Below are 13,999 nucleotides of genomic sequence, written 5' to 3'. Positions count from 1 at the left end.
GAGCATTTTCCAAGGACTTAACCATGCCCTGCTCTAGACTTGAACCCAGGATCTTCGTTCCGAAGGAGAGTGCCCATACCATTTAACCAGTTAAGAATGAATATTTTCTTTTTTGTTTGTTTTTAAGGGTTTACTGCGCTAGCAACATATTTAGGTCATATCCGCGCCAGTAAAAGGGAAGAAAATGGGATACTCGAAAGTTCTAGAATTACAATTAAATACCCAACAGAGAGTAAGACAAAGGGGAATTGGGAACAAATAGGGATCAGATGTAGATTCCAAGAGCTTACCAACAATGTACTTAGTTTGATATCACCTTTAAGTCTCATCCAGACACAAGCACAAGATCCAACAAAGAGGAACACACTCAAATGCTTACATTTAATTATAAATTAAAAGTAGCAAATATAATAATACATAACAAAGAGATGATTTACAAGAAAGAAAATATCATCTCCCAAAACAATAATTATGCATTTGACTGGACTCCGGCCAGGGTCGGGACAAAACCAAGCAATCTCATACCAGGACAAAGACAGAAAGCATGTTGGAAAACGGATATAAGAGGATAGATGACACGGTAAGTACCTACCTGCCCACTGTGGAGGTAGGGAATCCCACCCAGATTCTTGGTCTAGAATGGAATCGAACTGATCGTTATTACAAAATCTCTTACACTCTTATTGTTTTTATGCGGCTATGTGGTCTTGTGGTATGTCATCACTTTCGGATCGGAAGGTCCTGGGTTTGAGCCTCGTTCGGCGCATGGTTGAGTCCTTGAAAAAGACTCTTTACTCACATTCTCCCACCATACTCAGGTGTAAATTGAGTATCTAGCCATTAACAGCGTTGTATCTGTCTGAAAAAAAATGTATTATCGCCGAACAGGTTTCATGTCTCGTTCTTTATGTTAGGTGTTGCTGATGTCAGGGACCTTTTGTTATTGTTAAGCGCTTTGAGTACGTTTAGTAGATATTGCCATATATAAAAGCTCAATTTTTATTTGGTTTTTGTTTTTGTTTTTGTTTTTTTTTTAATTCCGGACGTGTTCCATATTACTGCACGATCTAGCGAGTAGCAGAAGAGTAGCGTCCCTTGATTGGACGTGTCATAACAGAGAGAACGTCAATTTGGTTCTGAAATGTCTCAAACGGACGAGATACGCATGCGCAAAACCAACATGACGTTCTCTCTCTAATAATTTTACCGCCGTCACAGACTATGGTTGACGTCCAATCAAGGGACGCTATAATCAAACAACCTCATGAAGCCACACTCAACATGAAAAGTGAGATCTACGGAAAGTGTCCCCATCGGCGCAAATTCCTCTTAATTAACTTCAAACCGGAACCACTTCAAGAAACAACAACAGTCAACAAAACTACTCAGTCCTGAAGATGGCAAATTAAGCCTGAAACATTGATGTAGACTGCCCCAAACATTGTGGTAAATATTTTAAATAATAATTCGCTCCATTACTACATGTCGAGCACTTTTCGTACCATATTTGTATCAAACACGATTCAATATATGTATATATATATATATATATATATATATATATATATATATATATGTATATATGTATACTCTGTGAGTATTAGACGTAAACTCATGCCATCAATAGGAGGAATAAAGCCCGTTGTTATCGTTCGTGGTCTTTGATTGATATGCCTGTTTTTGGTAGTAAAGGTTGTTATTGTTGAGAACTAATCACCCACCTAGTGTTTAAAAAAACGATAACAAAGAGCCCCGTAACAAGAATTTCATTCATTCTTTAAAATTTGCGTTTTTTATTGTCTTACTTATTATTATTGTTGTCATCATCACAATCATCATCATCATCACAATCTTCATCATCATCATCATCTTCATAATCATCATCATCATCATCATCATCATCATCATCATCATCATCATCATCATCATCATCATCATCATCATCATCATCATCATCATTCATCATCATCAACATTATCGCGTGGAACGTAGCATAATCCAAGGATGTCCTTCATCAACTTTTTCTCCAATGACGGCCTCGTCAGCGCATTCACAAAGGGTATAATTTGCTGACCGCACAGATCCCTCGTCTTCTCATCCACACAATCCATCATGCTTTGAAGTGGACACCACCTTTCATTGTACTGAAAATTTCCCATCGTATCCTGCAAGAAAAGAATAAATAAATATAAAAATGTGTTTGCCCCAGTTCTGACAATTCTTCTTCTTCTTCAAGTACCAAGTCTGTGCCAGACATCGGCGATCATGGTACGCCATTCATCTCTCTGATCAGATAACCTCAGAAAACTAATATTACTTTTCTCTTTCTTTGTCACCCAGCTGTTCAAACTATTCAAATATATTTTTCTTCGTCTAACATTACTATTTTTACCTTCTATATTTTCTGTGCGTCAAGATGTTCAATACATTTGTGTCGATTTAGGTACCCTATAATTTGCATTTGTCTTTTTCTTATTGAACTAAACAGTAAACTTTTTTGTTTCAGATGACTCTAATACTTCATTAGCTTTCTTCTCTGTCCATGAGATTCTTAAAAATTCTTGAATTCCTTCTAAGAAACCACATTTCTCATGCCTCCAGACTCATATAATAACTGTAAATTCAAAATATTGCATTTTAATCAACAAGGCAAAACATATTTACGGTAAATTATGAGTTATATAAGTCAGTTGTGAGGCTATGTGGTTTTATGGTATGACACTCGATTTTGGATCGGAAGGTCCTGGGTCTGAAAACGGGATTTTCTCAGGATGCATCAGATCTCGAAAAGTCAATTTAGAAGATATTGATGGTCGGCGGATCAAAACTTTGAAATCAAGATTTTCACGACGGGGATAAAAACTCTGAAATCTCGTTTTCACTATAGGTTAATCAGAACCCTGATTTTCACAATCGACAGATCAAAACTCTGATGTCCCGTTTTCACGATCGGCGGATCAAACCTCTGTCTACATACAGAACTTAGCGCACTATGTTTTAATTAATTTTGGGTGGATTAGACCTCTGATATAAAACATGATGACCCATTTTTTCCGAAACCGACCGAAACCCAGGTTCAGTCTCTACTGGTATCCACTTCCCATATCCCTGGTTCATTCCCTACTGGTGCCCACCTGCAATATTCCAAGCTTCAGCCCACACAGTTGTCGACTTCCCATTGTCTCAGATTTACTCCTCACTTGTTTTATTTCAAAAACCTCTGGTTCACTCTTCACCTTCCTTAGCATTGAGATCACACTTCACTGGTGTCCACCTCTCATTATCCCAGCTTCAATCGCCATTTGTCTTGTGTTCGAGCCTCATTCGGCGCATAGCTGAGTCTTGCTTAAGGCTCTTTACTCACAATCTCTCTGCATACTCAGGTGTAAAATGAGTACCTGGCCGTAAACTGCGTTGTCTCTGTCCAAAAAAAAAAAATTAATATCTCCAAACAGGCGTCATGTCCCCTCGCCTGGACCTCTTATAAATTGCATTGAACAAGTTTAGTGGATACTGCTCTATATAAAAGCTCAAATTTACTAATTTATGTTTAAAATGAGTCGCTACGTTGTCGCTAAAAGAATTATCTCTGTAACCACGAAATATCAAAAAAAAAAAAAAGAATACAAATAAAAAAAGTAAAATTGCTCCTTAGATGTCAGTTCCCATCCTACATGTTGCTGTTCATTTAAAGCCTCTGTTGAGCGCTGCGTGTAGATTTAATGAATATTGCGCTATATAATAGCTTTACTATTTTACTCGATAACCTGTTTTTTTTTCTTTTTTTTTTGTTTAATTTATGTTATTGCACAACATGACATGTTTCTTACATCGTAACATTGCAATGTACCGCTCTGCATTCTCTCAATTTTATGATGCTCCTTAAAGCAACTGTTTTTGAAGATCTTCCGCTTGTCGCTGTCCTGGCAGTATTCCTCCACAACCTTCAATTGAGACGAGTCTTCCAGCACAATTTCCTTGCATTTGCCAAGGCAAGTCATAATGTTACGCGAGGTGTTGCAAGCCTTCTCAACGTTGGGATATGGGCCCATAAGGTTGCTTGCAGGATTTTCTACCATAAATCCACACCACCATCCTTTGTTCTTGCATTCATCAAAAGATTCAGAAATAACCTGATTGCTGGCTAGAGCTGTGACGAGCAGAATAAAAAGGAAGGATTGGAGATCAGCCATTTTGCTTTCGACTTGGAACCTGAAAGAGAGGATTTTAAAATGATTTAGCAAAGAGGCAGAAAGAGAACTTCTGTGGCTTTATAGGGAAGAAAAATCCTGACATCGACGAGATGTTTCGTGGTGGGACAGAGAGGACATGATTTGGTCGCTCTGCCTATTTCTATTTTTTTCTTGGAGCTGATTTTATAAAATTTACAATGTTTTATTCATCTAGGCTACGCTTTTGCTGATATATATTTTAAACTAAATTCATTGGATGTTTTACATCAAATTAAGATCAATACATGATTTTACAATGATTTTAAAAAGAATTGTAATGGTCATTTGTACACACTGTGCTGTTTTATAAAATGATCTCAAGATACAAGATAGACCTCCACACTTTTTATCAATTATAAATTGCGTACATTGTGAATACACAATCACACCAGGGTTAGGTGACATCCATTTGATGACACTGAAATACTCATACTTTGACATGCGCGTCTCAGTCAAGTTGACAACAATTCATTGTTACTAGATATTGTGCAACGGTTAGACAGTTTTGGATTGAATTCAAGTCACCACACAAAAAAAACCCCAATTAATTGACAGTGAATATGACTCAAGAAAGCAACAGGCCAGCAATAATAACATGACAAATACTCAAAAATGTAGAGGGTCGAACTTAAACTTCTAATAATCAATTCTTTAAAAATGTAAGAAACAAAAAAGATGTGATATCAGTCCAAATGGGCGATACAAAATGTGACATTATTTTTGGATCTGAGACATGGCAGAAACCAGATGTAAACAATTCAGAAATTTTCCCTTCAGGATTTGACATATACAGAAATGATATAATTAACCATAATGGAGGAGGTGTATTAGAATCCATTAATAACAACAGCACAAGTGAGATCCCACTATCAGAACCAAACACAGAATCAACATTCTGCAAAATAAATAGAAAAAAAAACAAATACAAGCCATCATTACTAATATGTTCTATTTACACACCACCCTCAAGCACCATGAACTATAACACCATTAGCTATGAAACTCTCCACAAACTTACCATGAAGAACTTAAATTCAAATTTTCTCATCGGTGGTGACTGCAATCTCCCTGCTATTGACTGGGAGAATAGGACATCAACAAAACGACACAATAATAAAGAAAATAATGAAATTTTCTGGAATCAAGTATGAACCTTAATCTAGAGCAAATTATGAGACGTAAGACCAGAGAAATGCTGCACTGGACGATCTTTTTCACAAACTGCCCTAACCTAGTTGAGAAAATAAAAGTGTTACCAGGGTTGAGTGGCCATGCCATCCCTCAAGTAGAATACCGGTGGAATCCTCCCAGAAGAAAGCCAATAAAATGGAACATTTAGTCGTGGGATAAAGGCTGATAATGTGACTATGAAAAATGAAAATACAATTTTGTATCTTTGTTCTTCATAAACGTCACAAAAATATGTCAGTTAACTAGTGCGGGGCGCGGTCCTTGGCAAGCTTAAGGACCACGGTCCTACGGTCGCTGGGAAATGAAAACCGCAAGGACCGGTCCTTTTCGACATTGAACATTCCTGAGAGACTGTTGGAAGTTCGAACCGTTTTGACCTTTGGGACCGTGGGATCGTTCATTCTTGAACCGTTAAAGACTTGGGACCGCGAAAAGCGTGGTCTCCAGGAGTAAAACACAAGGAGTAGTCACACTCATTTCAAATTGTAACCTAATTAGAGAAGAGGGGTGATGCCTTCTTTATTTGATCACAGTACTTCATTTTTACTTCGATAATTTAGCGTGAATAAAATTTGAAATTTATCCCCATTAACGGAGATAATGGAATCACCCAAGGCGTTGATCGAGTTGTTCGTGGCGTTTATACACACACGCAACTCCTACCCCCCCCCACACACACACACACACATGAGAGGGCAGCGAGCATTGACGAGTAAGAGAGAGACGTGACGTTATAATAAGAGGGGGTGGATGCGGTAATAAGTAATAAGTGGGGTCGATGGTGACTTTTCGCCACATCTAACAAACCCAGCTACCCATTCACTGCTGAGTAGACAGGTATTCAGAAAAAACTCGACTGCAACCGGGATCGATATCTGGCCCTTTGCGTATGAAGAGAGTGCTCTATCAACTGAGCTATCGGGGTCCCCAAATATTCTATTGGACCTTTTAAAAATACAGACGTTATAACTGTTTTTTTTGGAAGGAAGAAACTAATGAAACTCATATTATTTGAATAGTTAAAACACCAAACGAAATTTTAATATTATTGTATTATTTTAAATGACAACAATGCGATAGAAAGGAGTGGCGACAAGAGATGGACAAAAGAAAACAAAAAATCAGACTTTCTACTTGCTAGGTTCGAGACACACACACACACACACACACACACACACACATCTTTAGTAGTCACATACATTTCAAACAATAACCCATTAGAGAAGAGGGTCATGCCTTCATCATAGATCATTGTCATTGCGATCATTATGGTGTAGTAAATTTTGAAATTTACCCCGTATAATGGAATCGTCCAAGGCGTGCGCCTCCTGTTCCCCCCATCTCACACACGGAAGGGCGGTTTGCGGAGTGGAGGGAGGTGGTCGTCTGCCTCTATGGTCGTCTGTGTCGTTTAGTGTATGGCAAAGGGGGGTATGTGCGATTAATTAACTGGGATGGGTGGTGATTGGTGGAAGATAGGCAAAGAACCGAAGCAACGAATCGCTGGGGAAGTTGTATGGCGCGAGACCGTGAAAGGTGATAAGAAGTGAGGACCGCCGCCGGTCTTCCTCTTTGGGACTGGTCTCCGGTTCACAGCTAAAAGACCGTGGGACCGGTCCCAAGGACCGGTCCTCAGCGCGGCACTACCGTTAACCCCCTTTGGAATTGTGTAAAGAGCAACCTCCCTTTAATACAAAGAAGAAAATATACCAAGAAAACTAAGAACTACCTCAAATAACAAACCTTGGATGAATACAGAGACCAAGCGCATCTTGAGAAGGAAGAAAAATGGTTCAAAAGAGCAAAGTTGTCTCCATCTGAGACCGTTCTTAAGAAACAGAGATATTAAAGGATTTGCGAGAAATCAGTGTCGAACAGCTTATACAAAACTAACAAAACAATTATTGATGAAGACACCGGAAGAAGCAAACAACTCATTATAATAATAATAATGATAATAATAATAATAATAATAATAATAATATAATAATAATAATAATAATAATAATAATAATAATAATAATAATAATAATAATAATAATAATAATAATAATAATAATAATTACTATTATTATTATTATTATGACATGACAAAGAAATTCTACATACCTGTAATGGCAAACCACAGAGTATCAAGTCTAGATTATGATAGACTTAACTGAAGTGTCCAAATGAATCCTAGCAGAATTTCAATTGGGAAATACACAACGAGAGCCAGAGCTAAACAAAAACATAAAATAAACGATAAAGATACAGTCAGAGATAATCAGGAGTTTTTATACTAGTACATGACCTTATTTGATAAGCTCTTGTTTACTGTGAAACGTGTCCCTTTATTCGGAGTGAATAATATGTTTTAAAAAGTAGTTATTCAGTGCCAATAGGCCCATTGAGTCAGAGTTTATCCCGGTTTCTAAAGCCGGAAAATGAAAAGGAGAATTGCTCACCTATTCTTTGGATATGACGCTAGTCGATCGCAAATTACTTCAACGGCAGATCAAACGCAGACAGAGCTACCGAATCACTAGTGGTGAACAGAAGGTCGTGGTTGGGGAGAGGGGGGGGGGTGCTGTCAGAAAGAAAATATCAACTACACCTGGGATCGATCTTGGTTTCTTTGCGTTTGAAGCGAGTGCTCTACCGCTTGAGCTATCGGGACCCCCTTTAATTATGCCTCATCATTTACAGTTTGTTATAAAGGACTGGCGTAATCTAACTGGGCTGACATGATTTGTCTCAGTTATCATCATTTACTGTATGTTAAAAAGGACTGGCGTAATCTAACTGGGCTGACATGATATGTCTCAGTTCTCAGTATTTACTGTTTGTTAGAAAGGACTGGCCTAATCTAACTGGGCTGACGTGATATGTCTCAGTTCTCAGTATTTACTGTTTGTTAGAAAGGACTGGCGTAATCTAACCGGGCTATCATGATATGTCTCAGTTATCATCATTTATTGTTTGTTAGAATGGACTGGCGTAATCTAACTGGGCTGACATGATATGTCTCAGTTATCATCATTTACTGTTTGTTAGAAAGGACTGGCGTAATCTAACTGGGCTGACATGATATGTCTCAGTTATCATCATTTACTGTTTGTTAGAAAGGACTGGCCTAATATAACTGGGCTGACGTGAGAAGAACAAAATAAAGGATGTCCATAATGTCTTTCACTGTTTAAAATCATCAGTAATAGAAAATTGTTAGAAGCCAATATCGACATAAATAGGGACTTATGAATATATAAATACTTTACATTTTGTCTACCATTATCATTAGATCAATGTACCACAGCATAGTTGCCATGGTTACCAACACGCAAATTCAATCTATTTTCGATGCTTTTTTCCCCATGTGTTTTGTAGCCTTTGTTGCGTGATGGACTCAATATCATTTTTTTTCATGGTAATTTTAACAAAATCTGTTATGGAACTGAATCAACATCGTTTTCGATGTAGCCACGTTGGGAAAAATATGTATAAATGTAGAGTAAAAAAATAAAAAATAAAATTGAGCTTTTATATAGCGCGATATCCACTTAACGTGCTCAAAGCGCTTTACAAGGGGTCCCTGGTCAACAGCAACATTTAACATGTAGGACGAGACATGACGCCTGTTAGGCGATATTACAATTTTTCGGACAAAGACAACGCTGTTAACGGCCATGTACTCATTTTACACCTGAGTACGGTGAGAGAATGTGAGTAAAGAGTCTTTTCCAAGGACTCAACTATGCGTCGAGCGCGAGGCTCGAACCTAGGACCTTCCGATCCGAAAGCGAGTGTCATACCACTAGACCACATAGCCGTACCCAGGCAGGCCACAGGCAATCGAGTCCATATATCCCAGTCCAATTCTCTTGAACATGTCGTTTAGAAATTCCACAACGGCCTGTCTCCAATTCGTCGTTTAGAAAGTGTTTGTTTTTTGTTTGTTTTTAAGGGTTCTACTGCTCGCAAAACATTTAGGTCATATCAGCGCAAGTAAAAAAGAAGAAAATGGGATAGTAAAAAGTTATAGAATTACAATTAAGGCACCCAAGAATTTTTTTTTCCAAATAGAAAACAGATGCAGATTCCAAGAGCACACTATCATAATACTTAGTTTGAGATCACCTAAAAGTCTCATACAGACACAAGCACAGGTCCCAAACTAAGAAGGATACATTCAAAAGTTTACAAATCATAATATATAATATGTAAACAAAACAATACAGTGCATAACAGAGAGATGATTTACAAGACAAAAAAATACCATCTCTCGATACTCTATGCACTTGACTGTTTCCCTCCCAGCTAGGGTTTTAGGCCAGGGCCTGGACAAAACCAAGTAATCTCATTCCAAGACAATGACAGAAAGCTTGTTGGAAAACAGATATTTTAGGGGAATAGAAGATGACCTCAGAAAACTAATATTACTCGCCTCTTTCTTTGTCACCCAGCTGTTCAAACTATTCAAATATGTTTTCCTTGGTCTACCTTTACTCTTTTTTTACCTTCTATCTTTCCTGTGAGAGCATGATGTTCAATACTTTTATGTCGATTTAGGTGACCTAAAAATTGCATTTGTCTTTATCTTATTGTATGAATTAGTAACCTTATAGGTTCAGCTTGCTCTAATACTTCTTCATTAGTTTTCTTCCTTGTCCATGAGATTCTTAATAAAATAGGATTCCAACATAGGAGAGAAAAATGATGTATTTCACGTTCCTGTTCTTTTTGCTAACTTTTGGAGATGTACTGAATGTCGATGACTAATAATTGGTATAAATGTCTGACTTTTGCTTAGAAGATGACGATAACCAGACTTAAATATATATAATGGTTTTAGAATAATAAGTCTTTGAAACCAGAGAAAGACTTTATGGACAGCCTGTATTATTAGGCATTGCGGTGTATTAAGAGTTGCCAACCTTCCGTTTTTTATTGTAATTATCATCTCATCCATCTGTGGTGTTTCATTCATCCTGTTTTGTTGATAAAGGGGAAACCCGAAGCGTTCATTTGATCAGTTTTTGTAATTAAATTGAAGCTTACATTTAATTTCACATTATTATTTATTTCTTCGAGCATGGAACAGCAACATTCTCATATTATAATTTTGAGAAACCATAAAGCGGGCACCGGTGTAAGATAAAGATACCAACGTCCCGGCTTTGCCTTGCCTTGTCTGGCACCTATCATACACACTTGTTCAGATCTTTATCTTAATTATAATTTGGGGAAACTAGAGAGCTGTCATCGGTGTAAGATAAAGATAAGGGCTGACCGATTATTTGGAGATTTTTGTCTTTTATTATATTTTTCTTTCTTGCTTTATCTGGTGCCTTTCATACACACTTGCTCAGATCGTTATATTAACTCTCTTCTAACCAGCCTTTTTCAGGATTTTTCCCAAAACTTCACACCCAACTAACACAAACATAATTTTTTTAGCACTCAAAAACAATACCAATAAGTACTTGATATAAATAATTTCTTTAATAAAACATGCCCTACAACAAACTGTTCATTTTCTATAAATGTTGTATGTACAAGAGAAATTTGAATAAGAAAAATGTTGGTTGTATGGTAACGAATGTGACGATTTTCCTGTAGTTGGTATGGATAGGGTTAATCTTTAATCACGACTGCAATTTAAAATCTGAAATAATAAAATGGAAGATAAATTTAAATTGTATGTTCTGAAATATTGTTCTAGAGATTATTAAATGGCTTATTTTGAATAGTTTGAACAGCTGGGTGACAAAGAAAAGAGAAGAGTAATATTAGTTTTCTGACGTTATCTGATCAGAGAGATGAATGGCGTACCATGATCACCGATGTCTGGCACAGACTTGGTACTTGAAGAAGAAGTTCTCACGATATAGAAATCTTGACCTTTGACCCCTTTTTGCATCTGCAAACACCAAACATTCAATTTCTGTCTCAGCAAAATTAGAATACCTGGATGTTTATATTTAAACTGTTTCCATGTCCTCTATTGGTCTGCCAAAATGGACTATGAAAGGTTCTTGAGCTACTTTTGACCATTTCAAGATTCCATCTCAAAGACGAGCCGTGCCAAATTGCTCTCTGATAAGCAGCCTATCGGAATTTTAAAATATGCTTTAATGATTTTATTGTGGGGTTGGGGGGGGGGAGGGGGTATATTTCTGAAGAAGGGCTTCGAACCCGAAATGTTCTGATTTTGGTATTTGGTTCTTGTTTGTTTTTGTTTCTTTTCTTTTTTGTCGTTCCGCTTATCCCGCAGTTTGAAGGGTTGCCATAATGAATGCCACATCTCCATGCATCTCGGTTCAGCGCATCATCTTCCTCCATGCCCAGTTCTTTCATATCACCCTTTACCTTATCCAACCATCTAGTAATTGGGCGTCCCTTTATCATCTTTCCCGCTAATTGTTAGTCCAATACTTTCCTCTCCACGTATTCCCTCTCTCGTCTCTTTACATGTCCGAACCTTTTCAACCCAGCCCTTTATGGGGTACAAGCCAGAACCGTGTGAGGCCGATTACAAGTCCGGATAAATGGGGAGTGTTTCCTCAGGAGGGGCATCGTGGCAGTAAAATTCAAGCCAAGACTAATGAATGTTTTTGTTTCTTTTGAAGTTGTTATATTCATATTGTTCTTAAATATTACAGTCTACATCTACCAGCAGATAATTGCCACTTGTGCTAATCGATGCTATGAGTTTAAGTAAAATACGCAAATGTTCTAAAATGCTTGTTGTTTTATTAGAGAGACTCTTGTGAGAACTATTCACGCAAGACGCGGTATTGAAACAGTAAAAAAAATAACCCGATGACGCCATCTTCAATCGTTCATGTAATGACATAAGTAGAGAGAAAATAATCATCCTGTTCTTTGACGATTACAGCCTTATTAGAGAGTCTATTGTTAGCAATGACTATGAAAAATGTTATTTTTGTTGTTTTTTTTTTGAGAAAAATTTTTGTCTAAAACCAAAGCCCTATATCCACTGAGTAAAAACGTTTTTGAATTTTGAAAATCTCTTCATAAATAAACAAGTTATGTAGTTTCAAAGATGTCATTTATTTGGATAACCCGCAAAGAGGGAAAAAAACGCGAATATATGGGACGCTTTTTCGGCATTTTTTTCGACCGTTGGTTGCATCTAGCGTAATAAGTGGATTAAAAGATTGAAATTTGGCAATATTTTGGCAAATTTGACAGAAAATATGATGAAAACATAAGAAGAGTTCTAACTTATATAATTTTAGAGCTGGATGGTATATAACACACACACACACACACACACACACACACACACAGAGAGAGAGAGAGAGAGGGAGAGAATGAGTATAACACACACACACACACACACACAGAACTATTTAAAGAATGAGCATAACACACACACACACATACACACACATACAGAGAGAGAGAAAAAGAGAGAGAGAGAGAGAGAGAGAGAGAGAGAGAGAGAGAGAGAGAGAGAGAGAGAGACAGGTGAGAGATTGCGTACATAAACAAAATTAATATAGAAAGAAATGAGAAATTGGACAAGGGAACAAAGGTTACTGGAACACAATAATTAAAGCCATGCTGAGATTGTAGATCATGTTGCAATCGAAAACTTTCAACATTATAATTTCCTAAATTCTTGTGAATTAAACAGTCAAATTATCAGCTGTCTATTGAAGCCAAACGCAATGGCAGACGATAAACACCCCTCTGCCAGTGAGATCGCGAAGACATTTTGACTAGTCATGAACATTAAAACGAGGTCAACCAATCAGAAAGCGCTTTGCCACGACCCGCTCAGTCACTCTGTTTGGTGCCAAATCGTTGTGAACTCGTATTGTGAAAAAATGGCTTTCTGTCTTTTACGAATGACGTGCAAATTTAGATGGTGTTTTGTAAAATAAGGGAAAAGTACTCGTCATATTCAAATGAAATCTTACAACTAAAAAGAAGAAATGTCTTGTATTATCTTGTCAGCGACAAAACATCCACGCCCGGTAGTTTTAGAAATATTTTACTCCAAGGAATAAAAATCTATTTTAACGGTCTTCTGTTAATTGCACGAGTTTTGTCGCTTGACATAATCTACTACGACTTCTTTTCTAACTGTGTGCCAACTTTCAGTAATATCCATCGATAAACAGTTTCTTAATTAACTTTTTAAAATGGCATACACGAAACGGCTTCGTCCCATATTTTGTCGCAAATTTGGGCACTTCTTGAGCGAAAAAGAGGCCAAAAGATTTGTGCGGGATAGTCATTGTTACATTAAAACGCCTTTCTCAAAACAAAAACAAAAAGCTGAGTGACGTCAATACGGAAGGACAGTCATGACGTCAAACATTATACTATTCCGGTTTCAAAATCGTTGGAAGTGTGTATATAATCGTGAACTAATAATTAGTTGGTTACATAATAATTCATAATGTGGCACAACTATGTCAGTAACAGGAGGTATAGGCAGATTCTTGGGATTACGGGACGTGAAAAAAAGAGGATGGAAGTTCTTTATTGACGACCAGCATATATTTAGACTAGAAAATAACATACCATCTCTCTAACAGTTGCACAAGATCATCCTGGGGGCT

The 13,999-nt window shown here is 37.3% G+C and overlaps 1 protein-coding gene across 1 annotated transcript; it reads right to left on the bottom strand.

Annotated features, from left to right (window-relative positions):
* Positions 1-1,764: 1,764 nt before the first annotated feature.
* LOC144959952 (uncharacterized) lies at positions 1,765-7,684 on the bottom strand. Its single transcript, XM_078892823.1, has 3 exons — positions 7,533-7,684; positions 3,831-4,212; positions 1,765-2,165 (listed from the first exon to the last, which is right to left on the bottom strand). The coding sequence occupies exons 2-3, from the start codon at positions 4,191-4,193 to the stop codon at positions 1,956-1,958; spliced, it is 573 nt and encodes a 190-aa protein (XP_078748949.1). The 5' UTR covers positions 4,194-4,212; positions 7,533-7,684; the 3' UTR covers positions 1,765-1,955.
* Positions 7,685-13,999: the final 6,315 nt, after the last annotated feature.

Source organism: Berghia stephanieae, chromosome 14 (genome assembly GCF_034508935.2).
Source record: "Berghia stephanieae isolate SIO BIC M18660-M18661 chromosome 14, UCSD_Bste_1.3, whole genome shotgun sequence".
Classification (NCBI taxonomy): Eukaryota; Metazoa; Mollusca; class Gastropoda; order Nudibranchia; family Aeolidiidae; genus Berghia; species Berghia stephanieae.
The sequence above is the reverse complement of the archived record's forward strand: the minus strand, read 5'-3'. Positions and strand labels throughout refer to the sequence as shown.

Coding starts and splice junctions, on each gene's coding strand:
- LOC144959952 (XM_078892823.1), bottom strand. CDS start 4,193: ATGGCTGATCTCCAATCCTTCCTTTTTATTCTGCTCGTCACAGCTCTA. Junction 2,166..3,830: donor GTACATTGCAATGTTACGAT/GTAAGAAACATG, acceptor CTTTTCTTGCAG/GATACGATGGGAAATTTTCA.